Below are 24,775 nucleotides of genomic sequence, written 5' to 3'. Positions count from 1 at the left end.
AAAATTTAATAAAGGTATTATTTATTAAGATGTTCAGGACTAAAAGACCCAAAGACAGATATGGGAGCACTGAAAGACTAAGAGCATGATGCCTTCATTGTCCCTGTGAGGGAAGAGAGGGGAGATCATGGTTGCCCGAGCTGTATGAAAACTGGAAACATGAAAGGAAAGCGACAGAAGGACCACAAAAGAAAGCAGCCACTGCTCAAACTGGCAATGTGTGAGTAAGTGAGAGAGCCAATAAATAGCCCTATGGTTTCTTTCTCTCACCTTCTGATGTTCTGACAGTTCTTTCCATTGGAGCAGCCATGGGAACCTGGGTGATGTAATCCATAGGGGAGGATTCAGCTTGGAGAGGTCACAGAAAACATTCAGGTCCCAAGGAAATCTTTGGAGAAATGAGAAACCCTTAAGAGACTCTGTGAGATGACAGTACTACCATATTTAATTGATTCTGATGATTTTGTTTTGTTTTGACTTAGTCGAATTCTCTGAAATCAGAATTCTTCCTAAAATTTGTAATATTCTATAGTTTATTTGATCACAGTATTCTTAAGAGTAATGGGCTATCTTATGGTCAATGTCGACTTAGGTTCAATAATCTACAGTGCATTGACAATAAAGGCTGGGAAAAGGGATGGATATTGTAGAAACAGAATTCCACAAACTTGGGCTAAGTTTGAAACATTTTAAAACCTCCTTACAGATTTAGAATCTTTTTATGTCTGTAGTCTTAAATTAACTATTAGCAATTTGTATTAGTGATAAACAGTGATAGAAGTAGGAGCTGAACATTTGCGGTTCATATGTGATGATTAGGAGGCTTTAGCAAAATAATCCTGTAAAAATTAATGCTATGCCTTGTTTTTTAGAAAAAAAAATCTCCAAGTTTGTTCAGTGAAACATAAAAACATCTGTTTGCATCTTAAATGGAAGAAGAAAGGGGAAAGTTTTACATATGTATAAAAATAATTTTTACTGGTCATTTTTCACCATCTCTGAAAAGCATAATTTTAAAATGTGTTGGTACTTTCCTGTATTTGAAAGGAGGAACTAGGTTAATTAACATATATGTGTGTAGAGATTTTCCTTGAAAAAGACTAAGAAATGGACACAAATACAGATAGTTTACTTAGAGAATGAGCCCATGAAGTTCTAGTGAGAAAATGGGAAATGTGAGACAAAAAAGGGAGAAAAGCCAGCAATGTGTATATTGATAAGCAGATTAATGTGATGTGCAGCTACAATTCAATAGCACTGAGAACCCTCTCTTTACTCTGTAAGTACAAACCTCAGAATCATCCCACTAAAGATGGCAACGATGAGTTCTTTACACATTAATTTCCATTGACTAAGGGTTGCCCCCAACACTGCCCAGCTCTCTAAATTCCCAGATCTTCTGAGCTGCCAGGCAGGTGCATAGGGCTGTGGCAGCTCCCTTAGCTCCAGAGAAAGTCCCCCAGCACCAAAGCAGATGTTGGAAGGGGTCAGTGTGCTTAACAACTGACCATCAAGATGTAGCTGGTGGTCCAGGAAATTATGAGATATTTAGCAGCAGCATCTGCTATACAGAAAACAGCTGATACCTTTTGCCATTATGAATACTTGAAATTGACCAACTTTCCTGGGGGAGAAATATGAGCTTTATTTTGTTTTACTACCTTTATCCTATGGAAAACCCCTAGTTTTGTTCTCCTGTTGTGCTGTCAAAGTATAAGAACGATTCAGTTACACTCACTATATAATCCGAGTACTGATATATTTGTGTGTAATTATATCAAGATTAATATTCATGTTAATCACTATTGAGTCCATTATGGCTGCAAATTATTTCTTTGTAATTTCCTGTTTGTTTGTTTTTTCCTGCACTTTGGTTACCAGTTAGAAAAAATATAATATTGAATAAAGGCATCATGCAATCTTTCTTCATTATGCACAATCCAACATGGGTAAGAGATGGGATCTTATTCAAAATGAAGAAAATCTGCCATTTGAATTAATGAGTATGTATTAGGAGGAAATCAGGTTTATGATCAGTCTCATTCTTTTGGCAAAATGTAGTATAATCTGTTCTTGATGTAAAAACAATTATTGATTTAAATTATTGATACAAATTACCTTTAGGTTTAAGGATTTGTTATAGTATTTTGCATGATAAATAATGCATCAATATGAAATCTGAAAGAAAAATTTATAGTAAATTTGCAAAAATTAATATGGCTCTTTTTTTATATAATGCTCTCATTTACCTTATTTTGCTGGATTAGACATTTACATTTTAAATAATTTATTTGTAGACTTTTATTGAAAATGGATGCTTTCCTGGAATGAAAATTTTGTGTTTCTATATTTTAGGTTTATTACTTATTGTTTCATTTCATAGCCTATTAAAATTGGCCAAACTTAATGACAATAATCCTTTTTAAATGGGCAGAATAATTATTTAAATTTGATTTAGTTCAAGTGTATAAAAGGAAGTGCATTGCAAGGCCAGAAGACTCCTCTTTAGAATTCACAGAAAACTATTGTTGGATCTATACTTCATATGTTACTCAAGGACAAGGTCATATTTTCTAGGATAAGGGAAAAGAAAACATGACTATGAAAAGGTGTTTCATTAACTTTTGTAGTTTGATTCAACAGAGTTTCATACAAAAAGATTAGAAAGCAGCAGAAATACCAATTACTATCTTCATGGCTCTGACAACTTACTTAACTTTGCTGAATCTCAATGTGATTATCAGTAAAATAATAATAAAGCTAACTTCATGCAGTTTATAAATATTAAATGAAGTAATGTATGTTAAATGCTTAGCAACATACCTGGTACATGGAAAGTCTTAGTAAATAACTTAGAAAATTAAAGATTAAAGACCCAAATAATTTAATCTAAAGAGAAGGGAGAAAAGACATATAATAACAAAATTTGGGTTTTTGAAAGCTGTCAAACAGGAATTATGGACTAAGTATCAGGTTTTGAAAAATTGTCAGTGATTATTGACTCAGTCTAAGCCAACACAAATTTAAAAAGAAAACAATTTCAACATAAAAAATAGCCATAACATATTGAGAAAGAGTAATTTTATTGGGAAGTTTTGAAAGGTGGGTTATGATTGTCTCTAAAATTGATTTTCTATGGTTGTGTTTCTGTGAAGGTGTGATAGCCAACTATATAATGTCAGAGTATTCATGCTATACTTTAATATGCCCTTATAGCTTAGTCTGTAATTTTATTGATTTAAATTTTAGAGTCAAGAAGTAAGTTTTATAAATTCTTCATAGGTAACCATATTCTTGGAGTATGTCATATAGGAAATCAGATTCCTATAAACTGTCACATACTTTGCATATTTGAGATTAATTTATAGGGTGCTTAATATTGATTAATCTAGCTCATATCAGTACAAAAAATCTATTAGAATCTTCTAAATAATATTATTGTGTCTCTTGCTATTAGGCTAAAAGTACAGTGTGTGGAGTCAGACTGCCTGCAATAGAATCCTCATTCCATTATCAATTTCTTCTTCCCATCTGTAATATGAGACTAAAATTACTGTCTTGATAGGGTAATTTTGAGAATTAAGTAAATAACATGTAAAACATGAAGAGTCTAAGCTTATTTTAAGCACTTGATAATTTATAATATTATTAGTTTAATTTTTACTGTAATTATTTATAACCATACAACAGTTACTTTGGATAATTATAGTATAAAGAAACCCTTCCCCTACTGTTCCTCGAACATAAAATTACTGAATGATGACACCATGTCTGAGTTTGTTCAACAAGTCTTTATTTAGTATTCAGTTTGGGTGAGACACTACATAGAGAATAACAACTATACTGGTGATTCATATACAACTAGCGTATGTTTCTCATACGTTTTCTGCCAGATTTCTCTCATTTTGTGTGTGTGTGTGTGTGTGTGTGTGTGTATACAAAAATATATTTTGTATGTATATTTTTCAGATATCCCTTTAAGAAATTGTGCTAAGCATTGTGTAGGAAGCAATCAGTGGAAGAGAAAGCATCTGTCTTCAAAGATAACTTTTATGTAATGAGAAAACCTGGCTGCTTTGGTGACTCAGTGTTTCCATTGGTACTAGATCTAGGGTTTCTAGGGTGGGAGATAAGTTTAGGATTAGTGCTTTCCTACCAGGACCTTCTAGTATGTTATCAGAATCAACTTTTCAGTTTATGACATGAGATAGTACTGCTTTATTTGTATTTTGCTATTGAATTTCTTTTTTTAAATTTTATTTTGTTTTCTGGGCATGGAAATTCTATAATCTGTCTTTATGTACCCAGCTTGACTTCGAAGAAAGATTTTAAAATTCTCTAATGTAAATTCTCTCATTTCTTCTAGGAATAGTCCAGTACATTAGATAGGACTTTTTTCTTTGTAAACCTTCATTTAGTAAAAAAAAGCCAAAAAACAAAAACAAAAAAATCAGAACAGCAACAACAACAAATGGCTCAGAGGAGTTAAATATCATAATCCAGGTATGGTTACTGGCATAGCCATGCCTGGTAGCTCAGCTCCCCAAATCCCACAGAATATTCTTGCCATTCTACCACCAGGCCTCGCACTTCTGCTGAGCATCCTAGATTCACATTTGTATGTGAAGTGTGTTGTATCTGAGGGATTAGTTTAATCCCATATGATTATAATGGGTATAATATGAATTTTATTATTATATAAGCAAATTAATATATTCCTTAAGCAGTACATTAAATTTTTTGAGAAATGACAATATAACCTTTTGTTAACATTTTAAATATAAGAAAATAAATATATTTTTTATTTTTTCCAGAAAATACAAAAGACATCATAATGATATATGAAGAAGATGCTGAGGAATGGGCTCTGTACTTGAGGGAAGTTTTTTCACAAATTGTGAAAATGGAAGCAATCTTGTTATATCACTTGGAGAATTACTCTCTACGGGATTTGGAACTGCTGAATTTAAACTCTTATAAATGCAAACTTTTGATATTATCAGATAGCCTGCTTAAAGACCTTACTCCAAAGAAATGTCAGTTTCTGGAAAAGGTACTTCACTCACCAGAAAGTGTGGTTACCCTGCTGTGTGGAGTAACAAGTTCAGATCAGCTCTACAAATTGTTAAACATCTCTGAAAGCAGATGGGAGATCTCAGCTGAGCAGGGACCCGAAGATTACATCTCTGTAATTGAGAGTATCATATTTGGAGGTAGTGTTACCAAATCTTCTTTATCTATTTATTTATATTTTTTTGTTTATTTCTTATAATTAAAAAAATTTAAAGTTTTTTTAAACAATGAATATCTGATGTTAGGACAAAAACAAACAAAAAAGAAAGCAAATTTACATAACAGTATGTTGCACTTTTCTGAAAATGCATGTTCTTAATTTTTAGCTATATTCCAATAAGGACATCAGTTGTTCTAAAAATGGTTTATAAATATATTTATTAGGGTAGCTTATATGAGAACATACTTGGTAAAACAAAAATGCTATGCTATGCTATGCTGTGCTGCTATATAGTAGTTCGGTTCTGGGAGCTGGTCTCTTACTTAACCTGAGATAACATTATCTGCTGTAACGCTCTTGCCACCCAGTAACAGTCCAATGTTTGATGGTCTGGGTTAAAATTTCAGAGCCTTTTGTTGTGTTGATAATTGTATGATATCTATTACTGGTATGAAATACTGTTATTTTTACTAATTTTAAATAACAAATTTAGATTTAATAATATATTCATTGTTAAAGAGCAACATATGAGGGCTCCTTCATTAATTAATCACAGTTCCATGCAAGAGTCGGAACTCCAATGCTTACTAATGTTAAAGCTCCTCCTTCCCCTGCTCTTTTCTGCTTTGGGCTTAATGTGTAAGGGGTGTAATGGTCAGTTCCTTCTCCGGTTTTCTCAATCTGCATTTTGCTTCGCAGGTTTCCAGCTATGGTTTCTTCTCCTACAGGGAAGAGGTGGGGTTTTTATTTTTCACTGGCCATATCAGGTAGTAAGCATTGGTTCTTTTTCTTGGAGTATTTTCTGGGTTGTTTGGTGATCCCTTTATTCACTGAGTTTGTCCCACCTGCAGTTCCTTAATGGAGATGAATGTTTCCACTCCCCTAAGCATGTAGTTGTGGTGGTCCACCTATACAGATGCTTATTGTTGGTGTCTATGGCTCCTTCACATGTCTCTTTTAATCAAAGTCTCTGAGGTATCCCGACTTGTCCTTTCTCTTACCTGGTCCCTGTCCATCTGTAAAATTATTGCTGGAGGTACTGAGAACAAAGGGAAAGAGAACAAAGGGAATTAGACATTGAGTTTAATAGACTGGAAAGCATAAACCTGTCTGCCCGCTAGCCAGAAGCTACAGTTTCACATTCCAGGGGATTACAACATTTCTCTGCCAAGAGGATTAACAGTCCTACCTCCCCACCCTCCAATACCAGGTTGGGGGTGGGACCAGGGGAAAACTGGCCCATGACAATAAAGGGCAGAATGGCGCAGGGAGAGGTGCTGGACCATAGAGTCCTGTCGGTCTAGCCTGGGGAAAGAATGGATGAGTTGGAAGGTCAACCCACCAGAAGTGTACAAAAGTTTGGGAAGTTGATAGGTCATTCTGAGAAAGCTACTGGTCCATCCCATACCCAAACTAACATAATGCCTGGGGAACAAAGAAGTTCTCTCTTTTGCCAGGGAGACCCACACTCGTCCTGTGTTTTCACTCGCCCTTTCACCATGGTCATGTGGTCCTAGCGGCCATGTAGCTCATGGCTGTGCAACTTCACACACGGGCTCCAGGAGGGAGTCTGAAATGGACTTCAGCTGGAAAAACGTACTAAGCTAGCCAGATGCTGGAATGGACTATACATGAATATGGAGCACAAACTCTGGGCAGTGGCCTTCATCCTGGCCCTATTGAAGACAAGCATGGACTTTTCCCATAGTGAGGTGCGTGGAATGGGACAGTGGGAAGCCAGGAGGGGATCCCCATTAATTTTACATCATCAATAAGCCATACCACAGAACCACATCCTCCTGTGCGTGTCTCAGGAAATTCTTTTCTTATATTTTTAAAAAATATTTTATTGTTTATGCTCTTACAGTTGTGTCAATTTTTCCCTCTTTGCCCCCTTCTGCCTAGCCCACCTCCCACTTTCATAGTCTATCCCCTCACTGTTTTCCATGTCCATGGGTCTTTCATACATGTTCTTTGACTAATCCTTTCATCTTTTTTCAAATAGTTTCTGCCTCCCCCTCTCCTCTTACAGCTCTCGGTATGTTCCATGATTATTTGCCTCTGGTTCTATTTTGCTCTAGTTTATTTTGTTCATTAGATTCCTCTTATAAGTGACATCATACGGTATTTGTCTTTCACTGAATGGCTTAATTCACTTAGCATAATGGTCTCCAGTTTCATCCATGCTGTCACAAAAGGTAGCAATTCCTATTCCATTTTGTAAATGTACCACAGTTTTTTTATCCACTCATCTTCTTATGGGCAGTTAGGCTGTATGCAAATCTTGGCTGTAGCACTGCTATGAACATAGAGGTACATAAATTCTTTTAAATTGGTGTTTGGGGATTCTTTGAGTATATTCCCAGTAGTGGAATCGCTGTGTCAAAAGGCAGTTCCATTTTTAGTTTTATGAAGAAATACCGTACTGCTTTCCACAGTGGCTACGCCAGTCTGCATTCCTGCCAATAGTGTACTAGGGTTCCCTTTTCTCCACATCATCACCAGCACTTGTTGTCTGTTGATTCATTAATGAGGGCCATTTTGCCAGGTATGAAGTGATATCTCATTGTGGTTTTAATTTGCATCTCTCTAATGGCTAGTGATGCTGAGCACTTTTTTCATATGTCTCTGGGCCCTCTGTATGTCCTCTTTGGAGAAGTGTCTATTCAGGTGCTGTCATAAGAATAGACACATATATCATTGGAGCAGAATAGAAAGCACAGATATAAAATCATGTCTTTATGGTCAATTCATATTTAACAAAGGAGGGAAGGGCATACAATGGAATAAAGACAGTCTGTTCAATGAATGGTATTGAGAGAACTGGACTGGTACATGCAAGAAAAATGAAACTAGACCAACATCTTACATCATACACCAGAATAAACTCAAAGTGGGTAAAAGACTTAAATATAAGTCATGATACCATAAAAATCCTAGAGGAAACCATAGGCAGTAAAATTTCAGATAGCTTGCATAGCAATATTTTTGCTGTTATATCTCCTAGGGTAAGGGATATAAAGGAAAAAATAAAAAAATGGGGCTACCTCAAATTAAAAAGCTTATGCACAGCTGAAGAAACCATCACCAGAATGAAACTGGACACGCCAAAATGAAACAGGACACAACTGCATGGGAAAACATATTTGTCAACAATACATCAGACAACGGTTTAATCTCCAAAATATATAAAGAGCTTATATGACTCAATACCAGGAAGACAAACAATTCAATTTTTAAAAGTGGAATAATTTTTTTTCCCCTTAGATACCATAAGATCCCCACTTCCACTGGTAACAAATGGCATTCCACTGTAGCAAAACCATTTGTTTGTCTTTTGCCCTGACAATCTGCACATGCAAGCCATTTCCAGTGTAACCACCACATCCTGCACTCAAAGCAGCAACGCAATCAGTCACAGCCTCTTGCCTTTAATCATACCCAAACATGGGTCTTGCATGAGTCTTGGTATTCTATAAATACAGAGAACATATATCAATCCCAAATAATTTGCTGGCAGCCCTAATTATTATGTATGAAGACCGTGGTATCCCTCAGCTTAACTGTGAGGTTGGTCGGACTCACAGCACATCAACAACTGTCATTAAAAAATTCTTTCTGCCTTCCAGCATTCTGACACATTGCAATACTTTTAAAGCCTCACTCTAGTTATTTGTTGTTGTCTAACAAGTTACCCTAAAATTTAACAACTTAAAAAAGCAAATATTCGTTCTATCACACTTTCTATGGCTGAGGAATCTAGGAGCAGCTTATCTGGGAAGTTCTGGAGCAGAGCATCTCATGAGGTCGCAGTCAAGCTGTCAAGAACTACAATCATTTGCAAGCCTCTACTGTCCACTCGAGAAGAATTTGCTTCCCAAAGGATCTTACAATGTTCACAAGTTTGTTACTGATTTTTAAACATCTCTTGCATGGATGTCACCTCTCATAGATTCCCAGGGAAGGGTCCTTTGCAGCAGTGTTTCTGAAATCTTGCATGTTCAAAAGTGTATGTCTCTTGCCTTGTACTTGAAGTACAGTTTGTACTAGCATTATAGTATTTAGGGAGATCGTATTTGCTTGGCTAACTAAAGAATTCTTCATTTGTATTTTAGGTCCAGTGACTTCATTAGAATGTTATCTTAGTGCTGACTGTTCCGGACTATTTGCCCAGATACATGACTATTTTTTGTATAAGTCCCCTCCCACTCCTCACGATGTATAAATTCAAGTCTTCTTTTATTTCAAGAACAATTGCTGCATTTATAGCTTTAAAAATTTGCTCTTATTATGATGATTTTGTTATTCAGGGATTCCTTTTATATGTAGGTTGGATTTATTTTTGTGTGTGTGTGTGATACATTCCTCTCTAATTCATTTTGATTCCTTATGAATATCCATGACTTAGTTTGTAATTATCACTTCAGTTTTTTCTATCTTCTTATGCTGTCAGTGCTCTCTCTCTTTCCCCCTCATTTTTATGGTTTTCTACTGTTTTCAATTATACCATTTATTTGAGCATTGAAAATTTACAATTCATCTCTTGTTCTTGTCTTGCTAACCTCTCCTTAACCCCTTGCATTCTGCACTATATAATTGCTTCAAAGGGGTGGTTGCTCTTTAGTACATTTTAAAAATTCGTGATCAAATGTTTGGTCACAATTTTTCACTTCTCTTATGGCAACGTGTGTTTCTGATGTGCCATTGGTTTTCTTTTTTCTCTTTCTCTTTATTTTGTAGTACATTTGTATAGCTCCTGTGCCTGCCCAGTTTTTCTTTTGTATCACTGACCAAAATATATATATATATATTTTTTTCTTGGTCTAGCCAATCAAGATAGACAATGTGGGTTTTTTTGTTGTTTGTTTTCTTCCGTTTTTCTCCCCCAAATGAAAGACTTTACTTCTCTGTTTCCACAGATACAGTTTGCTTTCTGCAAATACGTCTTCTCTGTATAGTTCCTCACTTGGGCCTACTTTCTTTGTTTCTTGGAACCAAATTTCTTCTACAAGTGCTACTATCTGAAACTGTTTCATCATGTCTATAATATAAAAATGTATATCTCCTAATCTTAGAAGAAGTTAGTTCTCCTTGAAATCTGCAGTTTCCAGATTAATTCTTCAAGGTTGCTTTTCTCTATATCCTCCTGCACATCCTTTTGCTCATCATCACTGATTTTGAAACCATTTCATTGATCTAGTAGTCTAGAATTTCACTATTTTCTATTTTCAATAAATGGGGCATTTGCATAATTTTTTCTTATTTTCAGTGTTTTCAGGTGATTTTCAGGAATAAAAAGAGGAAATGTTGACTGTACATAAAATGTTGAAACTGGCAGTCCTCAAGTTTATTGTTACTTTTTTTTTGTATTTCCCAAGTACTTTTTTTGTTATTGTTGAAAAGGAAAAATGTTGCAACTGGAAATTATTAAAAAATCACAAAATGCCTATAAAGTACAAGTAATTGGGCTGATTTTCTTCCCTGAGACAGAAGGGCACTATAAATTGCTGGAAAAATTTCAAATGATTTTCCACACCCATCATTTCTATTTGGCCACTTAAATTATGCTGTCACTATTATATAACAATATTAATAAAAAACCTGTTGCATTAGTTGTTTTGTTTTATGATGAGTACTTTTAGGTCATTATGTCAGTAGTATTCTGCTATATCTTCCAATTCTTTTCCTGTTGATATTTGAATAAAAATAAGATTATGGTTTATGGAAAAGTAGGTATATTTTGAAGATATTGTTAGCTCTCATCTTTCCATATTCAAATTTTAGACTATGATTTCTTAGAGTAACTTAGATGCACCTACCAAATGAAAAACACAAGGATGTGCACAAGAAACATATTCAAAGCCGATAAATTTGTCTTAACTACAAGCATGCAACCAGAATGTAGACTTGTAAGCAATTTGTAAACCATGCATAAAATAATTTTTATATATGAGTTTAGTTCCTTGACAAAATTGGTATTAATTGCTGTAGTCTATGCAATAATAAATGTGTTTTAATAAGTAGCTTATGTGGTTGGCTAAACTATTTTGTTTCATAATTGAACACATATAGTCTACTTTCCAAAAATGGGTGAAATACAATGAGATGTAGAATTCAATTTTTACTTTCCTTTTCCTACTTTCCCTTTATCTCATAGAGAAATTAAGAGAAATTATTATTCACAAACATGATGTGATAAAGAGAATTTTAAAAAGCCCAGATAGTCATGGAAATAATTAAATGTTCTAATATGTACACATAAGAAAGAAAAGGCAGAGAACATGTTATAAAACTTAATGAAAGAAAAAGGTATTTTATAATTAATCTAGATTCCAGAGATTTTTTAATGCTAAAAAAGGATAAAAAGATATAGTAATTCATGTTTAATCTGATTTTTTTTTATTTTGAGGATTTTATTTTCTTCTAAGAAATAATGGAAGCTAAATTTTCTATCTCTTTAATTCCCAAATTAAGATTAGTATAATACAAACCTGTGTGTGTTTCCCACCTTTCTCTGTGTAGTGTAACCATTTAAACCATATTTCTCCCATTTTCTGTCTTCTCTTTATTTTTTGTATCTTTAGCTCATTTTCAGCTTCGTTTTTCTGCTAGTGTAGGTTTCACACAGCATTGTTTACATGTAATATAAATGATCTGATCTCAAACTTCTGTGGAAACAACCAACATTTCTGAGTGTTATCATTGGGCACTTTGTTGTTTATAAATCATCCCCGTAAAAAAGTTTCTGCGATCAAGGCAAATCTGCTGGGTCTCCTTCTTTCCATTCTCTTTGTTCTTTATTCTTGTATCTTTGCCTTTGGACATTTTTTTAGGCACTCTGGTTTGCTCTCAACAATTGTGTAAGCTCTCTCTGAGCTTTAGTATACTTTCACATAAATGAAAATATATTTGTATTAAATATATATTTCATATTCATTGCATATTTCAGTATTTCATGTTCATTATAGTTTCTTCATTGTCAAATTATAGAGGTAATGATAGCAGGAAAGCTGCTAATTTTTCATAAATAAACTTAACATTTTAATTTTGTTTTTATATTACCAAACCTAGGATTTAAATATTTTAGCTTCATTAAGCATAAAAGAAGATGCCTAAAAGAAAGAATAACAGTGTAATAGTAGAGTTATTGGAAAAACAAAACAAGAAAAACAACCACACAACAGGAACAAACTACGTAGAAGCATTTGTTTTTCTTTCCTGCCATCAGAGCTGTGGACTGCTGTGAGCACTCAGGTTTCCTGGTCAATGAGGTCTCTTGGCCTTTCAAATGAAGTCCATCATTTTCACATGACCTTTCAGCTCCTTGAAGGTATGGCTCCAGCATAGGTGTTTCTGTCCATGGTGCAGGCACATGCCACACGCTAGGGTAATTGCATCACCTTCCGCTGAGCAAACACAGTTGACCATTTCTGCCTTCATACCACATCACACCACTATTCTCTTGCTGCCCTCTCTACATGGAGCCCTCTCCTGTATTTTCAGTCGAAATCCCAGCTATCTTTTAAGGTCAACTTGGAAAACCTCCCTTATAGTGAATTTATCTCAGATCCTTTCTTCTTGGAAAACATTTACTTCATCTCTAATCCCATTAAATTTTTATTATTGTTTACTTATGCCTCTCATTAGATTTTTTGTATTTTTAACAATTCTTTTTCTTCCTGTTACTTTCTGTTTAAAAAATGTGATGCTAGTAACTTTTTTCTAAAACATTTTAGCACTCCAAGCATTCAAAAAAATAAAATAACAGAAGGGTACAAATGGTGTTCCTAAGTGTATATTTATAAATGTTATTTGGTACAGTTAGGCTTCTCATTTTTTAATGATAAACAGGTTTACTCTGGTATTCTTGCCAAAAATACGCAACCTTAATCTAATCATAAGGGGATATCAGACACACCTAAACTAGATTCCTCAAAATAATTTTTTGTAGTCTTCAACTACATTAAAGCCAAGAAATTAAAAGAAAGGATAGTTATTTTTCCAGATTAAAGGAATTTAAAGTTATACAGTATTTAAACTTCATACAATATTTAATACTGAATTGGATGCTAGACTAGGAAATATGGCTGCAGTTAATAATTTTGATAAAAGGAACTCCTCAATATAGTTACATATGTAAATATTTTTCTTTTAGCTTACTACTGATATATATTAAGAAATCTTTTCCTCTCTTAGGTCAAACATATATCTTCTAAAATTTCAAACTTTTGACTTTTCTTATTAAAGTATAACATCCATCTGACTTATTCTGTGTGCAATGTGAGGTTGGACTTGAGATTATTTTTTCCATGGGAATGAATTTTTATTTTAATGTTTCAGTTGAATATATTTAAGAATTTGGAACCATTCTGGCTTCCTATTTGAGTCATTTTTGTTGTTTTATTTTTCTAGGAATTTGCTGATTTCAATTGTTTTCAAATTTATTGACATAAAATTGTTTATAACATTTATTTATTTTTTATACCTTCTCTATATGAAATTTTCTTTTTTATTTCTAAGATGATTTGTGTCTCTTTTTTATATCAATTAATCCTCCCAGAACTTTGTTAATTTCATTTGTGCTTTCAAAGCACAACAGTATGAATCTTTAAAAAGTATTTTCTATTGTAAAATTTCTTTATTTTTGTGTTATATTTAATATTTATTTCCTTTTACTTTCTTTGAAATTTTAAAATGCTTAGCTCTTGGAAATGCACCTTAAACACTTAAAGCTATAATTTTAGGTACTTTATCATCTATATCCAATAAGTTCTTAACTTTTTAAATCATTAGTTAAATAGAAATTTAAAATAGTTCCACATATTTTCTTTTTTTAATTTTTTTATTTTTTTAATTTTTTTTTTTTTTTTTTTCAAAGGGTATAGAAGTCATTTTAATATTGAGAGGGATGGAATTTTTTTTTTTAATTTATTTACTTTTTAAATACATTTGTCTCTGCCTTCCCCCACCTCTTTCCCTTGCCCCCTCCCACCTTCCCTCCCTCAGCTCTTCCCCTTTGGTTTTGTCCATGAGTCCTTGCTATACGTTCCTTGACTTTCCCCTTCCCTTCCCTTCCCTTTCCCTGCCCCCCGCTTCCCTCTTGTCTCTGTTGATTTCTTTTCCTTTCAGTGTTGCTAGTTCCACATATTTTCTAATTTCATTTTGATTTCTTCTTTAGAAATACCATAAATAAACAGCAATGTGAGCTTTAATTTTTCTTTTTGTCATTGATTTCTAAACTTTGTTGTATGGTCAGAGAATGTGGTGTATATTATTTTGGTAGTTTGAAATTTATTGGATTCTATTTGTCTGATTTTAAAAATATTCCATGTATTCTGGAAAAGAGCACATCTCCAAATTTGGTTATGTGTTGTTATTTATGGCTATTAGATCAAGCTTGTTATTTATATGGTATATAGTTGTATGTTCTTTTCTTTTGAACTATATTATGTATTTGCTTATCTTTATAAATGTATATAGCAGGATTTTTGCAATTCAGTCTTAAAACTTGTCTTTTAATATGTAATTTAATTATACATTGATTAATACTTGATGTATATGGATTCAATTCTGCTATCTTATTTATTGCTTCTTTTGTTTCATTTTTTTGTTCCTTTTTTTGTTTAACTTTTTTTGCTTCTTTTTGTATTGAGTTCGTCTGTATTTCATTTGCATCCTACTTTATTCTTTCAGTGATATCCTAGAAATTATAAGGTGCATATTTAACTTAGCCATTAAGTTAGTATTATTAACAATCGTTAATTTTTAATTATATTTAGTTATCTTTTCTTTCTTCTAAAAATATATAAAGACCTTTTGTAATGCTTTAACTCAAATTATGTCTTCTCCTCACTGTACAGGATAATTATTCTAGCTGACATTTTTCATGTTTTTGATTTTAAGAGAACCAATATTTGTTTAGTTTAAATCACATATTATGCAGCATTCCTTATATGCCATACTTTCTTGGATCTCAGCTCTTGTCCTGAGATCATTTTCTTTTTCCATAAAATTTACTTTTTACTCTGCAATTATGATTTTCTTTTGAATTATAATAGAAATCTTAAAAATTCATTTGATGAGCTTTGTTGGTAATAAACCTCCTCAGTTTCTATTTGCATCATTACTGATGATAAGCTCAGCAATTAGCCCTGGATTAAAGACTGTTCTGGCCACACCTAATGAAATTTAAAAGGAAAACTTAAAAAATGTCAAATGTCTTCAAGTAAGATATCTGCATGTCAGAACAAGGTTCAAGAATATCTATAGGAATATGGCACTCAAGAAGGTAAAGTTCATAATGTAGAACACCAAATCAAAAATTATCCAGCCTGCAAAGAAGCAGGAAAATTTTATGCACAATCAGTAGAAAATCAATCTTAAAGAACTTGTATTCAGAATATATACAGAACTCTCCACGCAATAAAAAGAAAAGACACAAAGCAATAAAAAAAACAAAACTAGGCAAAAGATTTCAACAGCTATGTCATCAAAAAAGATGTGCAAGTAAGCACATGGAAAGATGCTCAATGTAATTAGTCTTTGTAACACAAAGTCAAAACTGTTTTCCCAAGGTGTTATTCCAGTTTACATTTCCAGCAGCAGTGTTGAGAGTTCCAGTTGCTTAATACCCTCTCCAACACTTGGCCAGCCTTTTTAATTTCAGCCATTCCAATGGTTGTGTAGTGGTATGTCATTGTGTGTTATTTTTTTAATACAAAATTAATGTTTATTTTAACCACAAGTGCTTGGTGGGTACTACTACAATTTGGTGACACGGTCTTTATTATTAAAGCTTAGGTGACTGTAGGCAAATTGCATCTTATGAAAATTGTTATGACTTCAGGACCCCTTTAATCGCTGAACTAGAATACAATTTTCCCCTAAATCTCACATTTTTAATTTATGTTCTACTTTAAGATTTACTGAAATCATTATTTTTCCATTAAAAAAAAAAGCTCCATGTATTCGCTGTCTTAAAGATATCACTAACTATCCCTGTCATGCTAATGCTATCAGAGACCACTCTCTTTCCCACACTGAATTAATTTCTTTGCCTAAGAAATATGTCTGCATTCCCATTCTCCGTCCCCATTGGCCTGGATCATCATCTTTCCTTTCACAGTTCATTGCTGGTGGCCCGTGTCTTTCTCCTCCACGCTGCTAAAACATACACTCAACTATGGGCACTACACTACCTACAGAGTAAATTCAAAGGTCCTTAGAGAATCAGACAGGCTTCTCATACTCAAATATTATGAAAAATATTTTAGAAAATTAGCAATATGATTTTTAATTAATATTTTTATTTTTAATTTTTTTGAGATTTAAAAAGGCATCCAAATATTTTATTCTCAAAATGGGATTATTAGGTTCCTAAACAATTGTTTTTTGATAAGCATTTACTTTGTAAATACGGTATTCTTTACAGCAAAGACTACCTAGAAAAAAATTGAGTGGGGAATCCTCTCTTTTTTTTTTTTTACCTTTTTAAAAGCTTTCTTTTGTGTGTGTTTTTTGTTTTTTCTTTTCTTTTCTTTTCTTTTTTATTGTTCAAATACATCTGTCTCCACCTTCCCGCTGCCACTTTCTCCTGCCCGCTCCCCAACCTCTCTCCCTCAATCCTTTCCCACTTTGGCTCTTGTCCATGGGTCCTTTATACATGTTCCTTGACTTGATCTTTCCCTTCCTTTTCCCCGCCCAACCCAAAATTAGCAATATGATTTAAAACACCTACATTGATTGTTCGTTAATTCAGACAATAATTAATCAGTTCTAATAGTAAATATGTAATAATAACTTGATAATATTTAGAACAAAGGCTGTAGAACTGTTTTTGTACTTTTAAAATTTATTAGGTTCTGAAAAATTATCGGCTGCCAACTTTTAGATTCAAGGATTGAATGTCTGCTTTTTTATTTCTCTAAGAAACTAATAGTTCATTATAACTTCAGATTTTCAATTAAAATGATGGATTGTTTGAAAAATATATTACTCAAAAGGTCTGAGCTATAAATGTGAGTTCAGGTATGTGATGCTTTACACAAGGGTGTTATTTTGTCCCAGAGAGCGTCACTGGCTTGCATGATTTAATAACGTAGCTCCAATTACTGCTGAGGCTGCAGAGACTGAGGTTCCAAGGTGTTTTCCACAATTTATGATAAATATTCAACTTCTCTTTGAAGAGGTTTATCTTTTTTGTTTTAATCAGTTCATGCTTTTGAATTCTATTTTTCATTATTTTATTTTATTTTGTATTGTTTCCTAAATTCATTTTGGGGTCATTATTATATATGTATAGAGAGAGAGAGAGAGGGATGAAATTCAAAAACATCAAAATTGTTAATAGCTTATTAGTTCTAGACACCAGAGTATAGTTACAAGTTATTTATTGCTAATAAAGACATTTGGTTGTGATATTTTTGTTCTGCTAATAATGGCATTTTGAGCACTACTCTGGGTAGCTTTTGCCATATTCATATTATGAATGAAGTGCCCTCTATTCCAGATTTCTATTACTTCCCTTTTCCAATCAAAACTAAGGTACACTGTTTCACATTACTCAGGGTCATTGTTTTTATTAGCTACATAATACACTAGCTTGTATCATTCCTTGCTACTCCAGAAATACCACTCCCTTTAGGTGATTTTTCTTTCTTTGTGTTAAAACTGGTCTTCCTTTTCATGTTTCAACTTCTTTCACATGGGGAATGGTCCTATATTGTATTAACAGCGCCATTCTAAGGTTTCTCTGAAGCTTAGTGTTAAAGGGAAGAAATTATGTATAAGTAACAAAAACAAAATATTACTGCCATATCTGTAATTATGACTTTCTTTTGAATCATAATAGATATATTGGGGCAGATAGAAATCAATATAATTCCTCTTCTTAGGCTTATCCTATGTATGTATTGTTTTGGACTGTTAATAGCATCGTAATGCTATAAAATATATTTGTAGGGATATAAGTAATGCTTATAAATCTCTTTAATAGATTCTCATATGAAGAAGCTTAGCTTTTATTCAATATTCCCTTTTATTCGAGTAGCTCAACAAAAATTCAATTTTATTGAAATTATGGTAATTAAGAACATGTATTTTTCAGGCCAAGTTAAATGTCACCCAACCCCCTGTTATCGCTTTCTCCAGTCTGGACCTTCTTAAGCAAGGGAGATTTTCTCAATTATTATTCCATTAGTCACAATGACTAGACAATACACAATCATATTTTTATTTATAGCTCAGTTAAATTATCTTAAATGTGAAAAATTATGGTTTATGTCTAATCTGCACTTGTTTCTTAGTCTTTCATAACTGTTCAGAAGTTAGGAAAAAAAGATCATACAATTATTTTCTTTCTATGCTTCTTAAGAAAATACTATATGATTTCAAATATTTAATTTTATATTTTATTTGGTCTCAACAAATATATGGCACCAACTTTAAATCGTGGATAAGAATTTTAAAATCTAAAGAAAAATATTTAAAAGTTTTAACTTTATTCCTTCTAATTATAAAATGATATGTGTTCATTGTAAAAATATCTGAAAAGTACAGAAAATGTAAGCATGAAAAAAATGTCACTAAAAATGACTTTCTCTAGAGGCAATCACTGTGAACATTTTGGTATGTTTCATTCCAAAGATAAATTCTTATAGTATAAAGTATAGGTTATTTAAAAGTTAAGAAAGTACTTGCACAATGTATACATAGGACCATTTTAAAACAATACCATAATATGTTTGAGGAAAAGGCAAAGCGTAAGTGGCAAGTTAGGACTATACTGTTGAACGAATGTGGGAGTAACATTTTTTGAAGACCTGAAATGATAGGCCAAGATGTCAAATTTTGCCTTTGGCTCAGGCATGGTATAGTAACAACTGTTCCATGAGAAAATGAAAATCTCACCAAAATCAGTGTGGTACTCTAATGAAAGATTCCAGTTTGGAACAAAAGTTCGTAATAATGAAACAAAATATTAATATATGGATACACAGATAATTTTAATTACATAGAATTGTACAAAATATTGATGTGGGGAGAAGCAAAATACAATGTTTCAGAGATGAGCTACAAAGAGATGAACTATTATGAAAAATGGAAGAAGATATAAATTTGTAATGACAATTTTTCTAGTACTTTATAGGAAGAATTATTTCTAAAACACTCTTTCTATAAATAAATCAGACTAGTTCTAGAATTAAAAGTGATCTCAAATAATATCTTCTCCCACATTTGTATTTGACGAATGATATAATGGGGGCCCCAAGACAACACAGTATTTGTGCAAGACCCATAGTGTCACAAGTGGGGAGGAATCTGGGAGCAGCCACACGGAGGCAGAGCCTGGGCTTCCCGCTTCCAAAGCCCAGTTCTCAAATGCTGTTCCTGCTTCCAGCAGCAAGCATATTACTTCTCTTTTACTGTTTGTTCATGACTGACCCATTCCTTTGGTCCTAACATTAGAATTTTTTCTAACATTCATTTATGAATTTCTGTGAATCAAACATTGTTATAAGAACTTTATACACATTTTAACTTTAACCCTCATAAAAACAATGAGGTTCAGATACTAGTACCATTCTGATTTTTAAGTAAAAATGCAAATATAAGAGGGTAGGAAACTAGAAAGGGACAGAGCCAGAATGGAGATGAGATACTTCAGCGCCCACATTTCAAATAAATACACGATTAGACAAATTTTGTTTGATTTGAAAAAATAATTATTAGGGTACTTTGAGAGTACCAGACCAATGTTAACTTTTTAGGTATATACATACTTAAATCTAATCAGCGTGTTCTTAAAGTCATCCAGAATTGTATATTTCAGCATCTGGGACAAAAACGTTAGCTGGCAGTAATTGGATAAGCTTTGCTGAGGCTCACGCTATCATAGGCAGTGGATCCCCTGCTAACCCACAGCCTATGTTTTCAGTTGTGGGGAGGTTCTAAGCTTTCTTTCATAAGGCACCTCCGCATTTTAGATTGAATAGGAGGGTCACAATTTAACATATTTTATGTTTTAGGCTCTGTGTCTTGATTTACATTTACAAGCTTGCAATGTATTTCATTTGAATACAATACTATATAGTCTTTCCATTTCAGTTGTCTGTTTCATGAGTTAAATCAGGTTTAGAAAGTTTTCCTGTCTGGAATAGTATAGCAATACTTAAGAACATTTAAAATAAATGTTTCTGAATTTTAAACTTGAAAAATTTCCTATTTCAACAAAACTCTATTCATTATCATTTTAGGCATCATACTTCAAAATTGCAAAAAAGATTATTATTTGCTTTTCCTGTTTTATGAGTATTCATCTCTCTCATTGGTCTCATTTCATTTTAGTACATTTTTTCAAATTTTTTTGTTAATATTTCTTTCCTGTTTTATACTTTCCTGTGATACAGATTCTAGCATATTAACCTTGATTTAATACCATAAAATGACAACCCACAGTGTCCTTTTCATCAGCGTATTAATCATACTAAATTACTCTGATCTTCATGAATTTGTATGCTTTCTTCATATTAGTCTTTTGATGTCTGGGATATATTTTCTCATTGTTAATTGAAACATTAGAACTGAGTATTTTATAATGTTTCCTCTTAAATGTTATATTTAGATGTTAGGAATGCTTTTCTTTCATAATCCTGAAACTCACTTAAATATTAGGAGTACTTTTTCCCTAATCAAAAAATTCATATTGTCTATGTCTAACATGTTTTTCCACTTCACATGGTACTTAGTGTTATGTCTATATAATTTGTTTTCCCTCATCACTCAACTTTGCATAATTTTTCTTTGAAATATGTATATTGGCTATAGGGAAAAATCAACTTCCTTAGATATATGTTTTTGTTTTGTTTTTTAATTTGGCTTGGTTGATTTTTCCACTAAATAATTGTTGTAGCCAATTGACATTTATTGAGCTTCTGCTGTGTGGCATGCCTTTGGTAAGTACTTGGAGAGAAATAAAGATCATCAGTTACTGCTATCAAGAGCTCCCAATCTAATGAAAGAAATAGGAAAACAAACAGTGTGCAAATAATAAGATCAATGTGACACTTTCTAATGAAATATAGTGTCTCCAAAGAGCTATGATTATGGGGAAGCTTGGAATGGTCTTATACTGGGAGCAACCATTGATGGGAATGTTGAAAATTAGGAAGAAAAATGGGACTATGCACAATAGGCAAAAAGAGAAGAGCATGCGTGACTGTTAAAATCAAAAGCAAGCGAAGACTAACTTTGAAGAGCAGACAAAACCCGTTTAGTTATTAATTTAGCTTAATTACCAATTACCATGGAAACATCACTTTCTCACTATATAAGCTGCTTTCTAATGGTACATCCCTGAACCTCATTCCATGTTTGGATTTGAGTGCTCCTGGTTTGCAAACTGCCTTTTTGGTGTGTGTACAATAAGTTTTTAGCAATTACTGCATCGGTGATTCATTGGTTTTATTTAACTTGGCTACTTATTTGTTATAATTTATTGATTTTAGAGAGTGAGGGAAAGGAGGGAAGGAAAGAGAAAGAGGGGGAGAGAGAGAAACATCAATTTGTTGTTCCTGTTACTTATGCATTCCCTGGTTGCTTCTTGTATGTACCCTGGCAAGGGATTGAACCTGCAAACCTAGTGTGTCAAGACAACGCTCTAACCAACTGAGCCACCAACTGGCCAACTGGCCTACCTTGGCTACTTCTGAATCTTTCACAGTAGAATGAAAGAAGATGGTTATGATCAGAGACTGGGTGATCAGGACGGCCACCGTGGAAGCGCACCATAGTCACAGGTGAAGGACACAAAGTGGGTCATTAGGGTTCTTCTTCATTCTTAACAGAACATCTGCTTGAGTGAGAGACAAGATGTGAAACAGCTAAGGCTCTTTTACCTTCAGTGGAAACTTTAATTCCATGGCCAAGGGTTTTGTATCAGATAGTCCTAGATTCAAGAGCAGCTCTATGTCCTGTGACAATTTTCAAAAGTTTTCAAAGCTCATATCTTCACCGGTAAAATCAGAAATATAATAGTACGCATGACTGTGAGGATTAAATGTAATTATGTATATAAACATCTACCTAGGGTATTTGTGATTTAAGCCAAACTCAGCACATGCTATCTATTATTGGTACCCCAACAAACAGACTTAGTGGCCTATCTATTAACAAGGTGAGCACGAAGGAAAGTTTTCCTAAGCCTAATTGCTAAGAGTCCTTGCTCATTGTAATATATCTCTCCAAATAGATGAGACAAAATCACAACCTATTTCTGTCTCAAAGGTGAGTAGACAAAGTTTCTACAGTTTTTATTCAAGTTAAGGAAAAGTTTTACTTATGTACTCGTATAATGTTCCTGAGGAAGTGAAAGAAAATCAAAGTATTCTTTAAAAGGCTGCTTTTACTTTGAAGCAGGCAATTTCAAAATCACTTTGGTTAGTCACATGAAAATAGGAAACTAAAAACTATAACATATCTCCCAAATTTTACATTCATATAGCACCGATGTCTTTATTTATATAATTTGGAAGTTAAAATAAAATCCTTAGATACTGAGTCCCTGATATTCTATGGATATATTCTTAGATATAACAATTTGAACTGTGTAAAATCCTAAGTGAATATTTTTTTAAAAATACTAAGTTAGGTCTGTCATTAAAATTCAAGATCTACTCTTAGATAACTGTAAATAATACAAATATTTGAAGGAAAAAAATAAGAAAAGTATTTGTCACCTTCAAATCCAAATTACATGGAGAAGAACTCTGATTACCTATGGACAGCAGCTCCACATGTTGGACACTGTAAGAGTCATTTTCTCTAGCAGCAAGTGTCATCCCAACAACATACAAACCACCCCTGGAAGTTCTCTGTAAAATAAAACTTTTTCTTTAAGGAGAATTAATTAATTAATTTAATTAATTTTTTTCAAATACATTTGTCTCTGCCTACCCACCACCACTTTCCCTTGCCCCCTCCCTCCTTCCCTCCCTCAACTCTTCCCCTTTGGTTTTGTCCATGAGTCCTTGCTTTATGTTCCTTGATTTTCCCTTTCCCTTCCTTTTCCCCTGCCCCCCTCCCTCCTTCCCTCTTGTCTTTGTTGGTTTCTTTTCTTTTCATTGTTGCTGCTCTTATTTTCCTTGCATCTTTGTATTGTTGGTTGGATTCCACTTATACGTGAGATCATATGGTATTTGTATTCCACCCCCTGGCTTATTTCGCTTAGCATAATGCTCTCGAGTTCAATCCATGCTGTCGTGAAGTTTAGTAGTTCTTTTTTTCTTTCTGCTGCATAGTATTCCATTGTGTAAATGTACCATGGTTTTTTGATCCAATCATCTACTGATGGGCATTTAGGTTGCTTCCAACATGTGGCTATTGTAAATTGTGCTGCTATGAACATTGGGGTGCACAGGTTCTTTTGAATTGTCGTTTTGGGATTCTTAGGGTATAGTCCCAGCAGGGGAATCACTGGATCAAAAGGCAGTTCCATGTTCAGCTTTTTGAGGAAATTCCACACTGCTTTCCACAATGGCTACACCAGTCTGCATTCCCACCAACAGTGTATTAGGGTTCCCTTTTCTCCACAGCCTCGCCAGCACCTGTTGTTTGTTCATCTGTTTATGATGGCCATTCTGACCGGTGTGAGGTGGTACCTCATGGTGGTTTTGATCTGCATTTTTCTGATGGCTAGTGATGCCGAGCATCCTTTCAAATGCCTCTGGGCCCACTGTATCTCCTCCTTGGAAAAGCATCTGCCCAGGTCCTTTGCCCATTTTTGATTGGATCATTTGTCTTCTTGGACTGGAGTCAAGTGAGTTCTTTATATATCTTGGAGATCAAACCTCTATGTGATGTATCCTTAGCAAATACATTTTCCCATACGGTTGGCTCCCTTTTCATTTTGCTGATGTTTTCTTTCGCCGTGCAGAAGCTTCTTATTTTGATGAGGTCCCACTTGTTTATTCTTTCCCTTATGTCCCTTGCTTTAGGAGACATATCAGTGAAAAAATTGCTGCATGGGATATCTGAGAGTTTCCGGCCAATGTTCTCCTCTAGGTTTTTATGGTATTGCGACTTATATTTAAGTCTTTTATCCATCTTGAGCTTATTTTTGTGTATTGTGTCAGCTGATGATCCAATTTCAATTGTTTGCATGTAGCTGTCCAGCTCTCCCAACACCATTTGTTGAAGAGGCTATTATTGCTCCATTTTATGCTTCTGCCCCCTTTGTCAAATAATAGATGCCCAAAGAGACCTGGGCTTATTTCTGGGCTTTCTATTCTGTTCCACTGGTCTATGGGTCTGTTCTTGTGCCAGTACCAGATTGTTCTGAGTATAGTGGCTTTGTAGTAGAGTTTGATGTCTGGTATTGTGATCCCTCCTACTTTGTGTTTCTTTCTCAAAATTGCTGTTCAGGGTCGTTTATGGTTCCATATAAATTTTTGAAATGTCTGTTCTATTTCTGTGAAATATGTCATTGGTATCTTAATAGGGATTGCATTGAATCGATAAATTGCTTTGGGTAGTGTGGACATTTTG

The 24,775-nt window shown here is 33.7% G+C and overlaps 1 protein-coding gene across 1 annotated transcript in view; it reads left to right on the top strand.

Annotated features, from left to right (window-relative positions):
* The window catches only part of BANK1 (B cell scaffold protein with ankyrin repeats 1), a 300,120-nt gene that overhangs the window by 25,731 nt on the left and 249,614 nt on the right, over positions 1-24,775 (top strand). Inside the window, exon 2 of the mRNA XM_054591683.1 lies at positions 4,815-5,213. Within this exon, the coding sequence (XP_054447658.1) occupies positions 4,815-5,213 (399 nt within the window). The remainder of the gene's footprint in view (positions 1-4,814; positions 5,214-24,775) is intronic.

This window comes from Pteronotus mesoamericanus, unplaced genomic scaffold (genome assembly GCF_021234165.1).
Source record: "Pteronotus mesoamericanus isolate MK-2021 breed Mesoamerican mustached bat unplaced genomic scaffold, CSHL_Meso_final scaffold_232, whole genome shotgun sequence".
NCBI classification, from domain to species: domain Eukaryota; kingdom Metazoa; phylum Chordata; class Mammalia; order Chiroptera; family Mormoopidae; genus Pteronotus; species Pteronotus mesoamericanus.
This window is presented reverse-complemented; position numbering and strand designations above follow the sequence as displayed.